Source organism: Adiantum capillus-veneris, chromosome 23, assembly GCF_014529385.1.
Source record: "Adiantum capillus-veneris isolate H3 chromosome 23, ASM1452938v2, whole genome shotgun sequence".
Lineage (NCBI taxonomy): Eukaryota > Viridiplantae > Streptophyta > Polypodiopsida > Polypodiales > Pteridaceae > Adiantum > Adiantum capillus-veneris.
The window spans coordinates 43,281,068-43,305,966 of NC_140953.1; the positions used below are offsets into that span (position 1 = coordinate 43,281,068).

Sequence of the window (24,899 nt, forward strand, 5' to 3'; positions counted from 1 at the left end):
CCTCTCGGGTGTCGTATCTCTTCTCTCTCCTTCTCTCAGTCTCATTCACTTGCACGCACAATATCCACTCACTTTGTTCGTGATCATAGCACTCTCCATAAGACGGAAAGCTCTCTCTTTCCCTAAGAACTAAAAGGAACCTTGAGCAATAAAGATCACTAATCTTGAGAAAAAACAACATTCATTCCGCTGCACCTAACACGCAGAGATTAGCACGAGGCTGGTGACGAGAGGCAGGGGCAGTGGCTGCAAGCTGTGGCAAGGCGCAGGGGGCAGCGCGAGCAGGAGCAGCAGGGCAGCGCGAGCAGGAGCAGGCAAGAGGAGCAAGGCAGCACGAGCAAGAGCAGGCAGGAGCAGCAGGGCAGGCGAGCAGGAGCAGGGCGCACACAAAGCTCTCCCGCTCTGATCGTACGCACACACGCTCTCTCTGCAAGCTCCTCTACGCGTAGAAAGACTTTCTACGCGTAGCAAGTCTCGTCCTACGCGCGCCCGGGCACCCCCTTCATCTACGCGTAGAAAGTCAAATAGCTCCTACGTTAAAGTTTAAAGATTTTTAAGCTTTAAGATAAACTTTTAAGTTTGCCCTATTCTCAATTTCTCAGTCCCTCACCCTAGTACCCTAGTACCCTACCCCACATTTGTGGCTCGGGTTCGATGGATCCGCCTACCGAAGGGGAAGGGCCGGGTGTAGATAACTACACCACCCAAAAAATAAAAAACAGCTACATTTAAACGGAGAAACAGAGATACTGTACTATCACCAGGATCCTTACGAGTGGGGAAAACCCCAGGATACATGATGAGCTTCTGATGAAGAAGGTCCAGGTGATGCTCAAATCAAAGCTAAGCTTTAAGAGGGATGACATCAGAAAGGAAATGCACGCGAGCGCTGAGAGCTACAGGAACTCCAAGTATGAAGACATGATGAGAGAACTATGGAGAGAGATCCGGGGGATACAGAATGAGGAGATTCAGATCTTGAAAACGGAATTACGAAACCTAATCAAGGCCGAAGTAAATGTAACAGAATGCGTTATGCAAAAGAAACTCGATGAGGCAGTAGTAAGTTTTGAAGCATGGGGAACAAATATGGAAAAGCACATGGGGGAAAAAGATGCAATAATCGAGGAGCTAAAAGGAGAACTTGCGGCTTGCAAATCTGCAACTAAGGAGAAGGGAGACGACCAACCTTCGGTGTTGAAGGAGCTCGAGGACATGAAGGATCAAATGAAAGCTCTATTGGAAGGAGATGAACAGAAATCGAAAACGGCATCTTCATGGGCGGAACGTCTTTTTAAGACACAAGAAAAGGTTGATGAAGCAGAGAAATGGATTGAGGATGCGAAGAAAGGAAAGGCCCAGATGCCCGAGACCACACCTACCTCCACCATTATTAATATGACCATTGAGAAAGAGCAGAAAAGGAAGAATCGGGCTCTGCATGTGCGGGTCACAAGAGTCAAAGACAAAGAGAATGTAGATGAAGAAGTGAAGAAACTGCTACAACGCATGGCCATCACAGAGCCTACTCACACAAGTGCATGGAGAGTGGGCAAGAAAGGAATCGATGAGAAGGGAAACGTAAAGGATAGGGCACTTATTCTCCGCTTCCCGAATATAGAAATAAGGAAAGAATTTCTACAGAAGAGGCCAACTCTTAAGAAAACCGGTATTTTCTTGGGAGATGACCTTACATTGGCACAAGTGGCACACATGCAAGAGTTGATGCCAGAGATCAGGGCAACAAGAGAAAAGGGGAAAATCGCCTTTTATAGAGGAGGGAAAGTAGTGGTTCTGGAAAAGCGCTCAGCATGACGGTGCGAGACCTATGGGGCGACGCTCCGGAGAGCGGCGTGGAATTGTAATGGATCATATAGGCTAGATGTAGGTGCCTTTGAAGACAGCTTTAGGGACAGAGACATAGTTTTCTACTCAGAGACACACCAAATACCGGAACAGCGTATGCCACATGTGAAGGGTTATTTATGGGAAACAGCTAGTCGACCAGACAAGAGATCTCTACGGGGTAGCCGGGGTTCAGGAGGAGTAGCAGTCTTATTTAAAGAGGAGCTGAAACCACTACTACAGATTATCAGGAAAGATGAGCAAGCAAGGTATATGTGGGTGAGAATGAGAGCCGAGACAGGTAGATTTCTATATATCGCTATATGCTACTTCCCTCCAAGTACATCAGTCTACTCCTCACCTAAAGGACAGTCCCCTTTCTCCATATTGAATAATGACATATGGGGGTTCTCTAGAGATGGAGACATCGTTCTCTTAGGAGACTTTAATGCCAGAATGGCCAACTCTCAAGCAATATTCTATGATACTTCTGAGGAAATGCTCAGAGAAGTGGATTTATCACAGAGGGGGCTTACTAGAAACTCACAGGATAAAGAACACACTGAATATGGGAGACATCTCATGGAGATGGCAACTATACATGGTTTGGCCATACTTAATGGTCTAGAGAATTTCCCTTTATCTGGGGGGATTCACATGCTTCCGGCACAGGCATGGGGCCAATACACTGGATTATGTCATGACTTCACCAAGCTTTATTTCTAGTATCGAGGACTTTAAGGTGGGACCCAGACCGGTTGGGATTGCAATGGATCATGCTCTCTTGACCTTATCAATCTCCTTCCAATACAATGCCTCTCAAGTACAAAGGAAGAAGACACACACGAGATGTACTTTCACGCCAGAGACTGATTCAGTCTATGTGGAAAAGATCTATAATAGGATGTGGGCAGCTGAGCCAGTATATACTGTAGAGGAGATTACTTCTCAGTTAACATAGATACTACATGGAGCAGCACAAGAGGCATACCCACATACTCAACCTGATCAGAAGAGAGGATCTCGGAACATGCCTCAAAATAGTTGGTATGACGAGGAATGCAGAGAGACGAGAACCCAGGTCCAGAAAGAGCTTACACTTGGGATCATCACATATAAGCAGTCTCGGATTGCTCTTCGGCATATAGTACGTCGCAAGAAAAGGGCAGTTTTAGCCAAACTGGAGAAGGATTTATATCAGCTCTTCTTGAGTCAAGACTCACATGAGGGCTGGCGCTTATTTCACGAGCACTCACCGCCTCCGACGATTACTTCTCTTGAGATTTGGGGTCAATACGTAACATCATTATATATGGTATCTGGACAGCCTCCATTACTAGATCCGCTAGAGCCATGCCCTACTACTAGTACTTTCTTTACTACGGAAATGGTGAAAAAAGCCATTGATAAGATGAAGACCAAGAAGAGCATATGATCATGATGGTTTAGTAGCAGAACATCTGATCCATGCCAGGGATCTACTTTCAGAAGTCCTTGCTCGTCTGTTTAATCGGGTCATGTGTGAAGGATTACCTGAATCTTGGAAATTATCTACTATTGTACCTATTTTCAAGTCAGGGGATCCTATGATACCCGGGAACAACCGTACCATTATGGTAGGTCACACATTGACCCGACTGTACGCATCCATTCTTGAACAAAAATTGAGTAGATGGGCAGAGAATGAGGGCATAAGGGACCAGGGCATCATGACAAGCTGGATTCAGGAGGGGTTATTCCACTTTAGATCATATTCTTACGCTCTGAGCCATTATTGAGGAAGGAAGAGCAAGCGGGAGAAGGATGTATTGTTGCTTTGTGGATTTTCGGAAAGCTTTTGATACAGTACCAAGGGCCAGATTGATGCGCAGGATGCAAGAGTTAGGGGTCCCCAAAGAGATTATTTGGGGGATCATGGCCTTATACGAGTCAGTAACTGGTTATGTACGTACTCCAAAAGGGGATTCCGACATTGTTCATTCCACCGTTGGAGTAAAGCAGGGATGCCCACTATCCCCTACTTTATTTGGTATGTACATAGATGAGGTATCAGATTACATTGATCGAGAGGGTGACAGAGGTGCTCAACTTGCAGGGTCATGGATCCCTTTGTTGTTGTATGCAGATGATATTGTATTGATAGCAGAATCACCAGATGGAATGCCGAGGCAGCTAGATGCATTACATAAATTCGCGGAGGACAATGGACAGTCAGTAAACTTGGGTAAAACCAAAGTTATGGTGTTTTAACACCACACCGCAGTGGGTTAGGAGATCGGCACCTACATTTGCATATGGCCAGGATACATTAGAGTACACAGAGGCATACACATACCTTGGTGTGGTATTTGCAGGACCGAAGTTTACTCTTAAGAAAGCAGCCGATGCTAGATTGTCCAGAGCCTCTACGGCCTTGGGAGGGTTGGAGAGGATGTGTTCACAAGTGCAGTTTCAGGAACCACGAACAAAACTTTGGCTCTTTGATACTATGGTGGCTTCGGCTATGCTTTATGGGGTCCAGATTTGGGGACCATCTGTGGATCAGGATAATTGAAAGTAAATGGAGAGACCTTTGGTATCTATGATTTCCCGAATGATTAGAGCCAAGGCCTCCGTACCACACGCGATTACCCGAGGGGAACTAGCTGCCCCTCCGATAGAAATTGAAGCTCTTACCAGATCAGTGTCCTTTATACATGGTTTGTGGGATACAAATAATTGCCGATATACTAGACTGGCCCTCGAATCCTCTCGACAATTAGCAATGAAAGGGGATACATCATGCTGGTATGCGCCAACTGTCCTCGTGGTTTCAGAGACACAGGGTTCAGTATGGAAAGATTACCCCCCTTCCAATACTCTCTTGGGGCTCCATCACTGGCAATTACACGAACGGAGATTAATAAAATCATCCGTCAGGATCTTATACAGTTGGATACTAAGAGGACATGGGTAGACCCTACACAAGAATTGGGCACGAAGATAGCCGACTACAAAGAAAACTTCCTACAGCTATCTGAAGATGGATTTGTGATTCGCCCGAGCTACATGGATACCCACCTGTCTCATGGTTTGAGATGTGCTATTGGTCAGATTCGTACATCCTCACACCAGTTGGAAATTGAATTTGGCAGATTTAGGGGAATCCCACCTAAGAGCAGAATTTGCAAGTTATGCGGAATGGAGCCGGAGACAGAATGAGATAGAATTACACTACATATGCCACTGCACCACATACTATGAGATACGTGGGCGTTTCCATTGCCTATTTAAAGAAGGCTTTGGACCTCTAGATAGAGTCATGCAATACCAAGATCAAAGATGCTTAGGCTTGTATCTACTGGAACTACATCGGCACAGGGATAATCTAATGAGAAGACAAAGAGCACTACAGCCTCAAAGGCAGATCACAGATTTCTTCGGATCGAGAGAAGAAGGAGTGGCAGGAGAAGCAAGAGCCAGCAGCCAGCACAAAGGAGTACCCACATTCATACCAAAGGCACCCTCATTGACAGGGCGATTGAGCTTAGAAAATCGAGACCACCACGACCGAGATGCAGAAGCACACTTCACCGGAGGAGACTACAACAAAGGATTAGAAGCATTCTAGCTAGACACCCAGAATGCTCCTAAGAAGTTTATTTAATACTTTGTATTTAGTCTTTCACATTTATTTTCACACTTTCACACTTTTCACACTTAGTACTTTAGTACTAAGGTTACCCATACATTGTAACAGATTCACCACTTTTGTATCAGTTTGGTCTCATAGGTCATTCTGGCCTTTTGAAGACGTTAATATAACATTTCATTTCATTTCTCTCTCTCTCTCTCTCTCTCTCTCTCTCTGCTCTTCTCTCTCTCTCTTCTCTCTCTCTCTCCTCTCTCTCTCTCTTCTCTCTCTCTCTCTCTCTCTCTCTCTCTCTCTCTCTCTCTCTCTCTCTCTCCATTTTTGTCATTGTTGTCATCTTGTTACTCTGACTCTGACTTTGTATCAGATCCACCACATTGTAGCTTTCTGGTCTCATAGGTCACTTTGGCCTTTTGAAGACGTTAATATAACATAACATCTCCCCCCCCCCCCCCCCCCCCCCCCCTCTCTCTCTCTCTCTCTCTCTCTCTCCCCCAGTAGCTTTAGGCATCTACTTTGCCAAAGTATTGGATCATCACACAACATTAACACACAAGAAAGCTACTAGCCCACTACCCCCTCTACACACATGAGGGGAGCCTCTTGTAGATTTTTTTTGTGGTCCATGGTCATTTTTGCCCCCCCCGAGGACGTAAATACAACATCATCATCATCTCTCTCTCCTCTCTCTATCTCTCTCTCTCTCTCTTGTCTCCCTCTCTCTCTTCTCTCTCTCCTCTCTCTCTCTCTCTCTCTCTCTCTTCTCAGTCTCTCTCTCTCTCTCTCTCTCTCTCTCTCTCTCTCTCTCTCTCTCTCCTCTCTCTCTCTCTCTCCTCTCTCTCTCTCCTCTCTCTCTCTCTCTCTCTCTGTTTATTTGCACACAGAAAGGTTTTATTTTCATATCAAGAGATAGCCTTTGCAAAGAGGTGCTAGCGAGCCATAATTACTCAAGAAAGAATTACTAAGCAACATACGAGGTTGTATGGTATATTCCCCTGGCCATCAATCATGTCTTTCTAGCATATCGTACGATGGATCCTGGTGGCTCAGCTGTCAGGGTTAGATTTTCTACAGATCCTCTTTGTGCGATCCATGATTCAGTGACATCATTGAAGGTTTGGTGTTTAGTTTGCAAGATGAGTGGATCAAACTCTCCACTTTAGAGCTTAAAGCAAACTCCAGGCAGCCTTTCATATTATGCCTCATATCAAGATTGAGGTATCTCTCTACTGGGGAGGTTGCTTTAGAGATTGTTTTAAGACATCAGACCGGGCAAATGAGGTTCGGGCACAGAGCCCTTTGGATTGCAGCAGAGCTTTCTGCTATTTTTTGCAAATGGAGACAGGTTTAGGTGTAGGGCATCAATAGGCCATGCAAAGGAGTTTTAGACCTTTATATTAGGGATGCGAAAGAAAGAAAGAAACTGTATATTATGCAAGCTCGCCCTCGTGCTCATCTCGGGATACCAGCAGTGTCACAGTAGCAGATAACAACTGGCAGTTTAAATAACAAACAATTGGAATTTTGGTGTGCTCAAAGTTTCAACAGGGAGCCCTCTACCTCCTAGCTCATCTCCCAACTTCAAGAAAGGGGAGAGCTCAAGAGTCTAAGGAAGGTACCACCACAATAGCTTTATGGCCTCCTTGAACTGGTTTTCTATGCATGGATGAGCATTAAACATTCCCCTATAAAGCATACCAAGATGATGAGATCTTATAATCCTAAGTACGAGCTAGGTTTCCATTGCACTTGAGATCCCCCATTGATAGAATATGATTTTTATAAAAATACATAGGGTCATCCATATGCTTGTGCTCAACACCAAGCGCAAACCTAACCACCATGCAAGCCCAAGTGCCCCAGACACAGACAAAGACACCATGCAAATACCCAAGCATATGCAAATGCATCTTGTTGAGCTGCCACACTAACATCTACGTACTTACTGGCTGTGCTACAGCACTCAAATCTACGTATACAGATAATGACCAGATGTTGCTTTTACATACCTGCAAGGCAATTCAAGAGCGCCGTCTTTCCTCCTGCATCACTGCCAAGGAACGCCACCATGTCGTTGGGTTCTCCCCATCCAGAAACAGAGCTAAGAACTGTGCGGGGCCTGTTAATGACTGGAATTATAACATCATAGCTTAACTCGTGCCATGAGAGTGTCACAGGCAAAGCTACGTGCGACAACTTCTTCACAGCAAGCTCAACATCTTCTCCACGGAAACTCCCTATATCATTCTTTTTCTGAAAAAAGGAATAGAGAATAGTTTTGCAACAATCTTTACAAATAAATAACTAAAGAAAATGCACACATTCAACAAAAGACATGCACTACCTCCTCCTTGCATAGCTTTCCAGCTCTCATAATCCTGCTGTGCTGTAGTCTTGTCAGAGCTACATATGTCAGAATGTTCCAAAATACCAGGCAGGCAGACAACATGAGGATGGAGACTGCAATCCACCCATTACCCGTGAAAAATTGTCCCCTTGCTAGGTATGCATGGCCAATTGTTTGCTCTCCTCTGCCGTTACATTGGGGAAGTCTACTTGGAACAGGGATATCTTTGCACAACATGCTGTAGGTACCAGAATTGTACTCATTTATAACTAGAGCCGTGATGGCCCATTGCAATGGGTTGATATAAAAAAACCAAAGCCAGTATTTCGGAACTTGAAACCGAGGCATAAGGAATCCCGCAAATATAACAAACAGTGTCACAAGAACTCCTGGAAAGAAAGCAGCTCTTCAGAAGGTGCTATAGAAAAAACATATAACAATTTGCACTCTGCTTGATGCAATAATGTTATAAGCAATCGCCAACTGATGCATCGACATTGTAGGGGCTGAAGGTTTTGTCTTAAACTTACCTATAGACAAGCCGGCCCTGTCCATATCACGTGCAGTAAAGCTCATGGCACGTACCATGGATGACCCATTCAAAACCGTGAGAATGATAACCGCATAGTAGACAAAAAAATGCCAACCCCCATCAGCCAAGCTCATACCAGTCAAAAAATAAACTATAATAGTCCAAATAGTTCCCTGTCAGAGGAAAACAATACATGAAACTAAAAGCCTGGAGAGAAATGAAATGAAATGAAATGTTATATTAACGTCTTCAAAAGGCCATAATGACCTATCAGACCCGAAAGTTACAAAGTGGTGGATCTGATACAAAGAGAGAGAGAGAGAGAGAGAGAAATGAAATGTTAAATTAAACGTTTTTAAGAGACCAAAATGACCTATGAGAGAGAGAGTATTTACCTCGCATAAAGAAAATGGCATACTTCCAATAAATTTTCCAAGCAAGTAAGATATGGGTCGGAAAAAGTGAGCTCCTTTTTGTTTGTAATAAATGCTTCTTTCACTCATTAAACCGGGAAGCTGACCCACGTTGAACATGGTCATATTTATAACTGATACAAAGAATGCTGTCCGAAATAAGTTCATGTTTCTTTGGTCTGCATTATTCTTCACTCTAAAGAGTAAAAACCCAACAAAGAAACTGAGAACCAACACCTGCAAGAAGGAAATACAAACGACATAGCTTGTTATTTGAAAAAACAATCACTAATGTATGAAAATACTGTTAAGAAGTGGCTTTCGTAGAGACATAAATTCTGGACTTCATACCAAAGGCTCATTGATGGAATCAATGCAAACTACGTCATAGATCATTATATATTAATACATAAGAAACCAAAAACTTCTGAGAACAGAGCAGAATGAAAGATAAAGCTATGATTGTGCAACATAACCTGCAGGTCATTTGATATTCTGAGTTGAGAGCTCAATTAAGTTATTCAATTCAACAGCTCAACAGAAAGAAATGGCAAGGACATAGATCATTAAAGGCAAGGTTTGTCATTCCCACAGTATGCTTTCCAAGAAAACAAAGAAACACAAATAACTGACACAAGAACATGCATTGTTCATAATTGAAGACAATAAAATCTGTTTTGCCAGTTTGATTGAGGTTTAATATTGCATACTTGGAAGATCCGTAGCTTCAAGCCAAATTTCCCGCGCCATATCACATTTATTTCACGCTTAATCAAGAGAGAAATTTCCTCTTTGATACTGAGCACATAGTCTCTGGAAAATTCATCTGAAGACTCACGCGTCACCTGCATTGCCAAGTACCAGAAACAATAAAATGTAGGTTTTCTTTTGGACAAGAAAATTATGTCATTATATCCATTCAAACATGGAAATGTCAAATAGTACAAAGAGAAGAACAGGTTTACAGATCAACAATGAGAAGAACAGGTTTACAGAGTTAGGATGGGAGATAAGTACCTCTGAGTCAATGCATACACCCATCAAGCATACCAATTCCTCACCTCTTTAAAAATTGGATGAGAGAACCAAGACCCCACACAATCCCCCCCCACACGGCCCAGTCTGCATCATTGTGTCAATGATGATGCATTATGTCAAGTACTTGTCCAAAAATCAATCTGCACCTCACCCCCCAATGAATCACTACCAAATAATACTGGTCGATGCAATAAAATCCTCCGTGTGCATCCAGGTCCAATGCTCCATTCAAGCCAAAGTAGAATGCTACCACCTCTAATGCACAAGAGTCAACCCATTACATAATGCAACTCTAACTCATGATATCGGCCAACGTACTGCACTCTTGAAGGTGGGAATCCTATACCCCATCCAAGCAACAACTAGTGAAAGTAGCGCAAAAGACCCACCCCAAATATTACGAGCAATTTCTCCAACCTTATATGAAAAGTATGTAACAGTCCTGGGAGTTTCTCGCATTTCATATCTACAGTGTCTGGTACTACTCAGTAGCTCCTTTCTACTACTTACAAGTCCATATGCAATTGAAAAGAACTCCCATCTTATGGCATTTTATACGGTCTCCTCTTGCTCTTTTCATTATCAGTAGTGAACTCATTTTTTGGTGTATCCTCCGTTGTCATTTGTCTCTAGCTTTGTCATTAAAGTCTTGTCTCTCTCTCAGTTAGTGTTAAGTTAATTAGTTCCCACCAAGACGCTCTTGCATAATCAATAAGGTGCTCTTGTGTGTACAGGATCTGGTCTTCACAAGAGTGCTAATCTAACCAACATGACTTGTCTATTGAGAAAATCAAAAAGGATATGCGTTAACTGTGCTGGAGACTACAACTACTTAGCTCTATCCCACTCCACTTCAGTGAGCATTCCACATTGTGCAAAAAGTTTCATGAATAGCAGGTCAAGCCTCACATTCTCGCCCATCCTACCCAGTACTCTTAACCCAACTGCAAGTCTTGATATCTTCATTCGAGCCTCACAATGTGTGGCTTATGGAGAATAATAATCTGCTAATAATTAACTAAAGTTTGGCTGAAGGATAAACTACTTCCAACATCAAATAAATGCAACTTTCAATCTCTGCTACATTGTACATATAGATGGATGCAGGAACTTCTAGCCAATCTCTCCGTGCTTTGAGCACAAAAATCCTAGGAAAAGTGTCTCTGAAAAAGCTGCAATGCACAGATTTACAAGAGCATGTTGATGAGAATATCAACAACCTTTTGATAATGGCATTCACAAAGTGTACAGATGTCCTTGCATCATATCATTCTTGACAAACGAGACTGTTCAATAGCAACCAACACTTGAGAGAAGTGAAGAGAGCCATTCTCTATTGATCAACATTGAATGCCTTAAGGCAAAAAGGACAAAAAAGTGACCACCATGGTTACTTTGAAAGAAAAAGCTGCACTAAAATCTGTTGCTTGCACACTTCAAAGAGCACCAGAAAGTAACACCACAAGCTAGCTACCTCAGTGTACTTGCTATTGAGTAGCATCATAGCCTTTTCAAAGAAATATTGTCATTGATTCAACTTTATGGTTGCTTACCTCTGTAAAGGGCCTCTCCAATTGTAAACGCACAGGTTCAGTACCATTGGCAATAGCACCTGATAAATCTTCCTGAAACCTCCTTGTTGAGTTAAATGTATCAATATATTCCAAGGGGCCAGTCTTGCTACCAAAAGCGACGACTTTGTCACCTCTTTGTACACCTGTGGTCTGATCCATGGACACACTTACTAAACTCCCATACACATCAGTAACTCCTGAAACAACGTGGGAAGTCGTCTCAACACCATTGTCCTTAAAATGCCGATATTCATCAAATTCGACTCCCAAAGGAGGGGTGCCCTGCAGAAAAACAAGGCTCATTTCCTTTATTAGCGAAAGGCAAGTATGAGCAAATCAAGAAAAAGCAGATAGAGCATACTTTGATGCACATTTTCAATAGCCAGCCAAAGCAGGAGTGAAGTACACAGAACTTCACAAAACTGCACAGGTAAATATATTATGAACTAACTGTATGTATGTACGTATGCATGCATTCATGTATGTACGTATGTGTACTGTAACTATACATTTAACTTGTAAAGTTTACTTAGCCGTGTGAAACTCGATCCTCTTATAAAACTATAAATCATTTTGACAGGTATGCAACAACGTGCAGCTCAAAAGCTTGTGCAGTGAACACAAAAAGATACTCGGATGGAGTCTTTTGTCCTTTTCACTCTCAACAAATGTCTCAATTAACAAAGCTAACAAGGTCAAGAATTATTTTTGAACACTTCATCGCCAATCAGCTTAGCAGCGCAAAGTACAGAAGTTACTAAAAGACTATAATACCTGCACCCACAATTCTTGAACAAGTTCTGGGCCATTTACTATCCTCAAAACATCTCTGTACAGGCTGGAACTTTTGTATGCTATAACAAAGTCTTCCACTGTTAACTTCCTGAAACCTGGCTGTAAATATTCAGCCCCATCAGCAGTTGTTACTTCCTGTAGAAACTCTCCTGTACTCAGATGCTTTGGCTTTTTATATCTGGACCACAAAGTAAAGATTTGCTGCATGAAATTCTAATAAAATTGTTATTCTTGTAACTACAGATAGTAGTGCAAGAAGAATTGAAAAGCTAAATACGAGAGAATTTATCCCTGGAAAAAAACCCTAAAAAGGGTAACTTCATCCTAAATGATGAAAAGCTGTATGCTTATATAATGAAATTTTACTGCTTATAAAGATAACTGAAACGTTTTACAGATATAAGTAACATTAACTCCAAACATAGATATCTACTTACCCACATGCATGTGTAATCCTTTTTCTGTATAAATGTAAACACACACACAGAAAAAGACAAGTATATGAAGACATATGTATATGTATGTATTCTGGAATGTGTATCACGTGTATATACACACACACACGCATATATGTACCTTCCTGTGCACCATTTACCATACAGTGAGAAAAGATTTGATTCTGCTCATACACAGGTAAACTTACCCAAGATTTTCGAAGTAGTGTAAGGCATCTTGGCGAGGGCCTTGATAAACAAGTTGCCCTTCATTAAGTAGAATCAATCTGTCAAACAAATCAAAAACCTCCGAGGATGGTTGCAGAAGAGAAGCCAAGAATGTGATTTGCCGTACGCGAGTAAATATGCGAATAGCAGTTAGAAGGTCAAAAGTTATAGAGTCCTCTGCCACAGTGTTCAGTTGATCAAAGAAGTACACCGCATGGGCACCTGAAAACATCTCTGCAGCAGTTAATCTGTATCTTTCATCCTCTGAAATGCTTGGAATCATTGCATTCCCAACAATCCGATTTGCTACATGCTTCAGCCCCATCATACTCATGTTTATCTCAAGCTTAGGGTCTTGCCCCCTCTTCAAAGCATCCCCCAATATCTCTTTCAATTCAGGCCCATAATGCTCTGGTTTGAAGGCCAACAAGCACTTTCTGGCAAATTCAAGAGTTTCCCTTACTGTAAGAAGAGGAAGGTGGTCATTTGACTGGCCAACCACAGCTGCCAGACGATGAGTGGGTATATTTCGCAAAGGCACATTGTTGTATGTAACCGATCCCTCAACCGATGCTCCAGCATGCAGCTTGCCAGAAAGGACATAATGTAAACTACTTTTTCCAGATGCCGGTGGTCCTGCGATTACCATCAGTATCCATCAAAAAGATGAGTTTTATCCTCCAAAAAGAGAAACAAATATAGCATCTTTTTTGCTTCATGAGACAATCAAGCTCTACACCATGCACCATGACTACCAAGTATAGCAAATCTCCAGCCATCATTTGAGTGCAAAGTTTCAGAATTCCAGGCACACACAGAATCACTAAAATTTATATCCCACCAAGGTTGCTGCTTTACTCACTCGCCGGATCTCCTTAATGGAGAACAGAGAGTAAACTTGATAACATCTTGCACCCTGCAGCTTCCTAGGCAAGGACTTAATGAGGTGCATGGCTACAAACCAAATTGAAAGTAGAGCTTGATATATGCCCAGATAAATTTAGAAAAAGCCTAAGTTCATCACCGATGGGACGTGCAAGAAATAAACCCATCCATACACCAAGATGGGCCTAGATGCATCCAGAAAGAGCATTAAGTCAACTTTAAAGCAAAGTTCGAGTTATAGACTCATGAAAGTCATCCACAAACAATGTAACCACCACTGCCATCATGCATAGCATTTGATCAAGTACTAAGGCATCCCCTCTGCTGTCATCAGTAGTGAGTGTAGAGCCAAGGATCAAAATTTTCTCCACTCCCCCCCATAACCCACACACAAATACACAGACACAGACAATCATACATTATACAGTCTTTTGTATGAGTTCCTTTCATGGCTCTAGAGATACGGTGCATACTCAGCCATAATGCTAGGAAGCACTAAATAAACCATTATAATATTGAAGGAATTTACACGACAATAAGGTAGTCCAAGCATCATGTTGATTGAATATTAAGACATCCCTGCTAGGACCTATAGCTAGATATTCATGCATTCCTCACCTGCAGCCTCTCAACCCTCTCGTTGTCAGAAGCCTCCCAACCCTCTCCTCCTACCTTGCCCCCTGTAATCTCAGATTAGCATCAATACAATGGAAAGTACAAGAGTAGCGCTACCCAATCAGTGGCTTTTGCTTTCAAAGTCACAGAAAACCTTGGATTTAAGGTCTCAACCTTGCGTCAAGTACAAAAAGAACTCTGAAAATATACCTCTCTCTGCCTTACTTGGAAAGAACTAATCTGCTTAATAAAAACATATGTTCTAGGTCTATTTCTGTTAGCCTTTCCTCGATGTTGCCTATCAGTTAAGATCAAATAACTATATCATAAGCCTTACTTGATCAGTGTCACCCCTCCTTTCACTGCCATAATCTCCTTCCTTCCTAGGCACCCATTACCACCCTAATGTATTACTTTTACCTTATGGATGAACCTATCAACAAGTCCCGCCTCCTGCTCAAAGTTACTTGATAGATGCACCTATATGCCTCCCCCTCCCACCCCCAAATAGAATGACCTCATGGCACATGTCAAAGAACTCCACTTTGTCCTAGCCAATCCAATTGCTCCAACAACAAAGCAACAAGCCCAAAGGCAGAACAGCAGGGCAAAAGACTAGCAATTGACCAGCTACATTTCTTTACCATCTACTTCTCACTGGAAGACACAACTGCAGAATTGAGTAATCACAGGTGAGGAAAGTTCAAATGGAGATTTAACTTTCTCAATCGAATGACGACAGGTGTGGAATCACCTTAAATCAAGTAATCTCAAACCTGTTGCCTCAGATAGTTCAATTGAAGATTCAACAATAACAGCATGAATACATCAGTTTGACAAAGCTGATTGCTGGCAAAGTAGCCCACCTAAAACAAGTGTCAAGGTACCGGGCATTAGGTATCCTGTCACATCCTTCAACATTCGAAATCTCCTAGGCCCCTTTTTTTTGGCAATCGGACCCCTTATCAGTCCCAATACCTGCACAAAACTAAAAGGCCACAATCAGGAGGTAACAGGAAACGCAGAATGCGATAGCAAAGCCAGCCAAGCATTCAATATAAAAATTGACAGAAACAGTTGAATTTATCTTTCTTTGAGTACTCTGTCACTTACTTTTGTTAGAAAAGTCTCATAGGCTTCGTCTGCAACAAACACATTGGCAGTATATTCAATGGACTTGAATTTCACAATCTGCACAAAAACAATGAAACTGTGTTTCAAAAATCACACAACATCAAAGTCTCGAGTGTTTACAAATAGAGAACAACATGCTTCAAAAAACCCTATTACCTGTTTTTCCCCTTTTTTCGAAAAAATCCAACAATCTACCCTGTTATCTCGATGGACTTCAAAGCAACCAATAGAATCAGCACTACGAGTGTTATCTCGATGGACTTCGAGTGTTATCTCGATGGACTTGGATGGTGCATTGGTCTCATGCTTTCAATGTGTACCTTCTCCTAACCTCAGACACTTTACAGGGATCGAGCCTGAGCTCATTCACACATTCTGCAGTACATGGGACTCCTCATCTAGTTTTTCTTGTCAAAATTGTGCATATGGCAGAAGAAAACACATGAGAGAAAAAGAGAACTTTTAAAGTCGTCGGACCATTCCCAAGAGACCTCATAGACCTATCCAATGAGTCTTGAGGTCAAGACCTGTTACTGCAGAGGGAAGACGGATAACCAATCTACCACATTTGGGTGATAGAAAGGTTTTTACCTGTGATGCACTCTTTCGGCCTAGTATCCTGGTGCTCTGGGGCGTCGACGGGCTCAAACAATCGCTGCATGCTGTAGTGTGACCCCTCTCTGAATGTGGGTGGGCGGTTCTTGAATCTCTAGCCCAGTTGTCTCTGGTCTCTCGAGTTGTAAGTGTGGGCTGTCCTTTGAATGGGTTGTCCTGCTCTCATATGTTGAACACACGCATACACAATGCTTCATCTCTACATACCCTGCTGGTCCCCCCATCTCTCTCAATCTAGGCTGCCCGGCCCAATCTCAATCTCTCACCTGTGAAATGAAATCATGAGCTGTCCAATCACCACTCTAGTACTATGTGGCATCTATATGTCGATATATCTTGGTCCCAGCCCACTAGATGAAGCCATCCTCTTACAGTACCTTCAGTGAAACAGGCTGCCAAGTCTGTTGGATGTACAACTGTCAGAGATACTCTCTAAGGACCCAATTCCTCTTCACATAGTGAGAGGCGTATGAATGATGAGGCTAGGTTATACTGAAACGATGGGAGCTGCTCTAACCCAGACCATGTGTGCGAACCAATGTCATCTGTATCTACCATGATCTACTTTCACCTGCCTCTGCCAGCTGCCTAATGCCTAAAGAGCTCTGTATGAAACATAGTTACCCGGAACGGGATTTTGGAACAGGGAACGGGAAACGACAACGGGCATGAAACGCCATTCCTTGTTACGGATACTCACGTTTCAAACACGGAACAGGAAGTTGAAATGGGAACGGGGAATGGAGACTTGAAAATGGCCATTCCCTGTAACTATAGTATGAAAGCCTGTCCTACGATAGCTCCCTCAACCTCCATATGAAACTTACTGTCTGAAATGGAAAACGCTACAAATGCAAACACGCCAGCAGCCAGAAAAAATGCTAGGAGAATGACGGGATTCCGGCAAGGAAAGCGCCTCAATAGGCCAAAGCTAGCACAAAGAAAGTTGATAGCAGCGGTTTTTTTCAAAAACGCAAGGCAAATTTGCAATTAGGAGAAACCTGCCACGAAAGTGCGTCGTCTGGACCCAAGGGCCTATGCTCTCATACCATTGAGATTCAAGAAATGAAATGAAATGTTAAACGTCTCCAAAAGGCCAAAATAACCTATGAGACCAAACTGGTACAATCTTGATGAATCTGACACAATGTCAACTGTAAAGTGTGTGACTGTGAAACGGTGGGTAGTATAATCTCAGTGTATGAACATCAATGTCCATGGATGTCCGGCATCGGGCGCTGTCCGAGGATGTACCGCATCGGTCGCTCCAAAATATCATCGATGTCCACCATGGTAAGTACTCAAATCTTATATTGGGATCTCGCATGTCGAGCTAAAGTGATCCATATCCTTTGTCGTAGTCTCCGTCAATGCTGTGAGGTACCCCCCAATCGCGGGCGGCCGGATCTCCCTAGCTCAGTAGACCGATCAATCAAAGTACCTTACTTTGGGTGAGTGCACAAGTACGGAATCGAAAGCGAATGTGTGTGTGTGTGTGTGTGTGTGTGTGTGTGTGAGAGAGAGAGAGAGAGAGAGAGATAGAGAGAGAGAGAGAAATGAAATGAAATGTTATATTAACGTCTTCAAAAGGCCAAAGTGACATATGAGACCAGAAAGTTACAATGTGGTGGGATCTGATACAAAGTGAGAGTAACAAAATAACAACATAACAAAACAAAGATATATACTATGGGATCCTAGACTGGTCGATGTGAACTAAGCAAAAGCAAAATGGGTGGCTTGCTGGGATAGCTGAATCACAAGAGATCTAGCATCGGTCGTTGGCGGATCTCATCAATCTCCGCCATGGTTAGTAGTCTGACCGAGCGTCGTGCATGCCTGGCCAGAGTGCTCCGAATCTTCTGACATAGTCTCCGTCGATGTTGTGTAGTCCTCCGTAGTCGTGGGCGCCTCGATTTCCCCAGCTCAATCGCTCGGTCGATCATTGTGCCTCTGGTGTGAGACGAGAGGGAGCTCTGCTGTGGGAGTGGCTCCTGCAGCTGTCGCGTGTCTGCTCTGAAGAAGTCTGTGATCCGTCTTTGAGACTGGCTAGCCTCACCACTCATCAGGCTATCTCTGTGTCTATGCAACTCGAGCAAGAACAAACCTAGGCATCTCTGATCCTCGTAATACGTATCCCATGACTCTTGAGAGTGGTCCAAAACCCTCTCTGAACAAGCAATGGAAGCGGCCTCGTATCTAGTAGTAGACGGGGCAGCGGCATGTGTAGTGCAACTCTGTCTCAGGCTCCATGTCACACAAGGGGTATGTCCTGGCCTCTGTTGGTACTCAGCTATATCTTCCAATCTCAATCCGCAGCTGGTAGAAGATGTGCGTAACTGGCCAATAGCACATCGTATCCCATGAGACAAGTGGGTGTCGATGTATCTGGGTCTCGTCACAAAACCATCCTCCATAAGCTGGAGAAGATGGTCTCTGTAGAAAGCCATCTTCGTGCCCAATTCCTATGCTGGTTGTATCCATGTCCGGTGTCTAGCTGGGTCAGGTCTTGGCGGATGAGCCTGGTGATCTCGGACTATGTAAGAGTGAGAGATGGTGCATCCAATGAGTACTGGAATGGTGGCAACCTGTCTATGCTGAACCCAGGCGGCTGAAACCATGATGCCATCTCCTCATACCAGCATGTTGTATCTCCTTGCATGGCTAACTGTCGAGAGGACTCAAGTGCAATGCGAGCATATCTGTCTCTACGAAGTTCGCATGTGCGGTTTATGAAGGAGACTGATCTGGTGAGCGCCTCAACCACTAGTGGGGGGGCCGCTAGCTCTGCTCGGATAATGGCCCATGGTACTGATGCCTTGGCTCTAATGAGCCGCGAGATCATAGAGACGAGAGGTTTCTCCATGTTCCCCCATCCATCAGTGCGACCCGGCCTCCCGTGGTGATCCAATGAAGGTCCCCATATCTCAGCTCCATAGAGCAATGCAGATGCTACCAAAGTGTCAAAGAGCCAGAGCTTCGTCCGGGGCTCCTGAAACTGAACCTGCGAACACATCCTCTCCAATCTACCCAATGTTGTGTGGGCTCTACTCAGTCTGGTCTCTGCTGCTCTTCTGAGTGAGAATTCAGGTTCGCTAAAAACCACTCCAAGGTAAGTGTAAGCATCTGTGTACTCCATAGGCTCCTGGCCGTATGTGAATGTAGGTGCTGACCTCATGATCCACTGTGGGGTGGTATTAAACACCATAACCTTGGTTTTACCAAGAATGATAGACAAACCACTTTCATGGGCAAAACTATGCAAAGCATCCAATTGACGTTGCATTCCCTCCGGAGATTCGGAGATCAACACAATATCATCAGCATATAACAAAAGTGGAATCCATGTCCCTGCCAACTGTGCACCTCTATCACCATCGCTCTCAATGTAGTCAGAAATCTCATCCACATACATACCGAATAGAGTAGGAGAGAGCAGGCAGCCCTGCTTCACCCCAATAGTGGAGTGAACCGGTGTAGATAGTCCCTCAGGGGTGCGTACATGCCCTACTACTAATCTGTACAATGCCATGATCCCCCAAATGAGCTTTGTGCATACTCCCATCTCTTGTAATCTGAGCATCAATCTAGCTATGGGTACTGTGTCAAAGGCTTTGCGGAAGTCCACATAGATACAATAGATCCGTCTCCCATCAGATCTACCCTCCTCGATGATGGCCCTGAGTGTCAAGATATGGTCAAGAGTAGAGAAGCCTCTCATGAACCCTACCTGCCCAGCTACACGCATTCCTTCCCTCTCTGCCCATCTATTCAATTGTTGCTCAAGAATGGATGCATACAACCGTGCCAATGTGTGTCCAATCATGATAGTGCGATAATTCCCAGGCTCCATGGGGTTTCCTGACTTGAAGATAGGTACAATCGTAGATAGGCTCCAAGTGTCCGGTAGGCCCTCACACATTGCACGATTAAACATAACTGCTAGAAGCTCTACTAGTAGTTCTTTGGCATGCATGAAATGCTCAGCGACTAAGCCATCATGATCATATGCTCTCCCAGTCCTCATCCTGTCAATGGCTTTCTTCACCATCTCAACGATGAAAAAAGCACGTGTGTGTGGGCATGGATCGGGGAGGTTGGGAAGGGGCGGCTGTCCAGGTACTGTGTACAAAGATGATGCGTACAGACCCCATGTCTCTGTGGAGGTAACAGCAGGGGGGGGTGACTGCTCATGAAAGAGCCGCCACGCCTCACGCGAGTCCCGACTCAAGAATAGCTGGTATAGATCCTGCTCGAGTCGAGCCAAAAATGCCCTCTTCTAAGTTCTTTCGCCGCACCAGGCGTCGGAAGTCAATCTGTGATTGTCTGTGAATGACGTCCCCAAAAGCACCTCCCTCTAAAGTCTAGCTCTAGTCTGGAGGCACTCTTCATCGTACCAGCTGTTCTGAGGCATGGTCCCTGATCGACGTCTCTGCTCATGCTCGGTGTGTGGGTATGCCTCTGCTGCTGCATCATGTAATGTCTGTGTCAGTATATTTAGTTAGCTTCTCCAGAGGTCGCCCCGGTTCCTCAGTGCATAGGCGTCTATAGATCCCGTCTATGTATACAGAATCCGTCTCCCGCGTGAAGGTGTAGCGAGTACGGGCTGCTACATGTGGCCTATGTGCTACACTGAACTGGAAAGAGATGGTCATCGACACAAGACCATGATCCACTGCAACCCCGACCGGTCTGGGCCCACTTGTGAGATCCTGGATACTAGAGATGAGATTCGGCTGTGCCATGACATAGTCCATTGTGCTGGCTCCATGTCTGTGTGGGAAGCATGTGAAACCTCCCGCAACAGGAAACCTCTGTAGGCCATTCAAGATGGCCAATCCATGTGCGGTGCCCATGTCTATCAGGTGTCGCCCATACTTAGTATATTCCACATCGTGTGATAGTCTGGACAGGCCCGTCCCTACCACATCTAGCTCTCTCAACATCTCCTCTGAGGTATCAATGTATCATAAAACACTGTCTGGTGATGGGCAGTCCTAGCATTGAAGTCCCCTAGAATGATAATGTCACCATCTCTAGAGAACTCCCATATGTCATCATCCAAAATAGAAAAAGGGGACTGTCCTCTGGGTGATGCATAGACTGATGTACTCGGGGGAAAGTAGCAAATAGCAATGTAGAGATATATGTCTGTCTCTGATTTCAATCTCACCCACATGTACCTAGCATGCTCATCCCTACGAGCTATATGTATCAATGGCTGCAAATCCTCTCTAAATAACAATGCCACTCCCCTTGAGCCCCGTCCTTTGTGCTCTGAGCATGTCTCCTGTCTATAAGCTGTCTCCCACCTGTATCCACTGATGTGAGGCATGGATTGCCCAAGGGCCTGGTGTGTCTAAGAGTAAAAGATGATGTCTCTTCCAGTAAAACTATCCTCAAAAGCAACCACATCAAGACGCATAGATCCATTACAGTTCCAGGCAGCCACTTTGAGTGTGGTCCCATAAGTCTACCACCGTCATGTGGAGTGTCGCTCTAGTATTACCAGTCTTCCATCTCGGTAAAAGGCAATCTTGCCTTTTCCCCTTGCCGCTCTAATCTCCGGCATTACTTCCTACATATGAGCGATCTGCGAGAGGGTAAGATCATCCTCGAGAAAGATGCCCGTCTCTTTAAGGGTTGGTCTTTTCTTCAAGAAGGACTTCTTCGCTTCCATGGAGGGAAAACGGAGGATGAGTGCTCTTTCTTTTGAGGTTTCCCCGCTGCTTCCATTTTTCTTTATGTTGCCCACTCTCCAAGCTCTTGTGTGCGTCGGCTCATGAACCCCCATCAAGGCCATGAGTTCTTTTACCTCTTCGTCCACATTGCCTTTGTCTTTAAGACCGCAAATTCTCACATGTAAAGCGCGCACACATCTTCTTTGCTCCTCCTCTAGTGTCTGATTAATGATAGTGGGTGTGGACGTGGACGTTATCTCCTTGCCTTTTCCTTTCTTGGCCACCTCGATCCATTTCTCGGCTTCATCCGCCTTCTGTTTAGTTTTTGTAAGAACATCCACCTAAGAAGTAGTCATCTCTTTGTGTTGCTCTTCTCCCTCTTTGATGGCCCGCACTTGCTCCTTGATCGTGTTGATTTCTTCGATTACTGAGGGTTGCAGTTCGCCCTCTTCCAGTGTGTTTCTTGATCATGCTTCAGCGAGATCTTTCTTGAGTGACGCAATCTCTTCATCCTGAGTCAGCACTCGGTCTGCCAGTGTATTTATCTTGCTCTCTTGGATCAGCACGCGTCCTTCAAACATTTTTATTGTGCCCAAAAGATTGCGGTTCATCTTGGTAATGGTCTCCGTCATTTCCTCTTGGCACTTTTGAATGGCATCCTCTAGGGAGTCACCTTTATCGTTAAGCTTCCTCATACTTAATCGCCGTTCGAAAAAGAGCCATTAAGCGCACATATGCATCCACACTATGCATATATTATCTCCTGCATCAAACGTACATCCGCATTAAGCATACATTTGCCGAGAAAAACTGCTATCTGAATTTCTGGATTCCCTTCTGGAAAACTGCTAGACCTATACTAGGGCAGCGCCCGTGGCAGCTTGGCGAGTGGGGAACGCGAGGAGGTATGGCAGGGAGGCAGCGCAAGGGCATTGCAAGTTGTGGGGAAGGGGGGGGGGGGGGGGGGGGGGGGGGGGGTGGGGTGGGGGGGGGGGGGGGGGGGGGGGGGGGGGGGGGGGGGGGCAGCGCGCGGGGCGGGACTGGGCTGCAGAGGGCAGCACGATAGAGTTGAGAGGGAGAGAGTATGATAAGCAAAAAATTAAAAAATTAAAAAGAGAGCAATAGAGAGAGCGCGATAGAGTTGAGAGATAGAGTACGATAGGCAAAAAAATTAAATACGCGATAGAGTACGAGAGAGAAAGAGAGAGAGAGAGAGAGATCGCAGGGGCAACGGGTGCGGGTGCAAAACAGGGCAACGGGCGAGAGAGAGAGAGCGGGAGGTCGCGGCAAGGAAGAGGAGCACGCGGAGCGAACACGACGAGCAGTCTGAAGTCCTGCTCTAGTCTGGTGGCACTCCTCATCATACCAGCAATTCTGAGGCATGCTCCCTGAACAGCGTCTCTGCTCAGGCTGGGTGTGTGGGTATGCCTCTGCTGCAGCATCATGTAATGTCTATGTCAGTATAGTAGTAAGCTCCTCCAGAGGTCGCCTTGGTTCCTCAGTGCATAGGCGTCTGTAGATCCCGTCTATGTATACAGAATCCGTCTCCCGCGTGAAGGTGTAGCGAGTAGGGGCTGCTACCCGTGGCCTGTGTGCTACACTGAACTGGAAGGAGATGGTCATCGACACAAGAGCATGATCCACTACCACCCCCACCGGTCTGGGCCAAATTGTGAGATCCTAGATACTAGAGATGAGATTCAACTGTGCCATGACATAATCCACTGTGCTGGCTCCATGTCTGTGTGGGAAGCATGTGAAACCTCCTGCAGCAAGCAGAAAACCTCTGTAGGCCATTCAAGATGGCCAGTCCACGTGCAGTGCCCATGTCTATCAGGTGTCGCCCATACTCAGTATATTCCACATCCTGTGATAGTCTAGACAGGCCCGTCTCTACAACATCTAGCTCTCTCAACATCTCCTCTGAAGTTTCATAAAACATTGTCTGGTGATGGGCAGTCCTAGCATTGAAGTCCCCTAGAATGATAATGTCACCATCTCTAGAGAACTCCGATATGTCATCATCCAAAATAAAAAAGGGGGACTGCCCTCTAGGTGATGCATAGACTGACGTACTCGGGGGAAAGTAGCAAATAGCAATGTAAAGATATCTGCTTGTCTCTGATTCCAATCTCACCCACATGTACCTAGCTTGCTCATCCCTGCAGGCTATATGTATCAATGGCTGCAAACCCTCTCTAAATAACACTTCCACTCCCCTTGAGCCCCGTCCTCTGTGCTCTGATCGCGTCTCCTGTCTATAAGTTGTCTCCCATCTGTATCCACTGATGTGAGGCATGGATTGCCCACGGGCCTGATGTGTCTCAGAGTAGAAGATGATGTCTCTTCCAGTAAAACTATCCTCAAAAGCACCCACATCAAGACGCATTGATCCATTCCAATTCCAGTTCCAGGCAACCACTTTGAGTGTGGTCCCATAAGTCTCGCACCGTCATGTGGAGCGTCGCTCCAGTATTACCACTCTTCCATCTCGGTAAAAGACAATCTTGCCTTTTCCCCTTGCCGCTCTAATCTCTGGCATTAGTTCCTGCATATGAGCAATCTACGAGAGGGTAAGATCATCCCCGAGAAAGATGCCCGTCTCTTTAAGAGTTGGCCTTTTCTTCAAGGACTTCTTTGCTTCCATGGAGGGAAAACGGAGGATGAGTGCCCTTTCTTTTGAGGTTTCCCCAGTGCTTCCATTTTTCTTTATGTTGCCGACTCTCCAAGCCCTTGTGTGCGTCGGCTCATGAACCCCCATCAATGCCATGAGTTCTTTTACCTCTTCATCCACATTGTCTTTGTCTTTAAGACCGCAAATTCTCACATGTAAAGCGCGCACACGTCTTCTTTGCTCCTCCTCTAGTGTCAGATTAACGATAGTGGGTATGGACGTGGACATATCTCCTTGTCTTTTCCTTTCTTGGCAACCTCGATCCATTTCACCGCTTCATCCATCTTCTGTTGAGTTTCTGTAAGAACGTCTACCCAAGAAGTCGTCATCTCTTTGTGTTGCTCTTCTCCCTCTTTGATGGCCCGTACTTGCTCCTTGATCGTGTTGATTTCTTCGATTACTAAGGGTTGTAATTCGCCCTCTTCCAATGTGTTTCTTGATCGTGCTTCGGCGAGATC

General features: G+C 44.7%; 1 protein-coding gene across 1 annotated transcript in view; it reads right to left on the reverse strand.

Moving 5' to 3' along the window:
• Positions 1-24,899, reverse strand: part of LOC147427714 (ABC transporter G family member 31-like) — a 51,764-nt gene that overhangs the window by 22,306 nt on the left and 4,559 nt on the right. Inside the window, exons 2-11 of the mRNA XM_086497427.1 lie at positions 15,451-15,528; positions 15,204-15,315; positions 12,819-13,473; positions 12,155-12,353; positions 11,360-11,662; positions 9,479-9,613; positions 8,751-9,005; positions 8,354-8,528; positions 7,821-8,212; positions 7,486-7,729 (exon numbers count right to left, since the gene is read on the reverse strand). Coding sequence (XP_086353553.1) covers positions 7,486-7,729; positions 7,821-8,212; positions 8,354-8,528; positions 8,751-9,005; positions 9,479-9,613; positions 11,360-11,662; positions 12,155-12,353; positions 12,819-13,473; positions 15,204-15,315; positions 15,451-15,528 — 2,548 coding nt within the window. The remainder of the gene's footprint in view (positions 1-7,485; positions 7,730-7,820; positions 8,213-8,353; positions 8,529-8,750; positions 9,006-9,478; positions 9,614-11,359; positions 11,663-12,154; positions 12,354-12,818; positions 13,474-15,203; positions 15,316-15,450; positions 15,529-24,899) is intronic.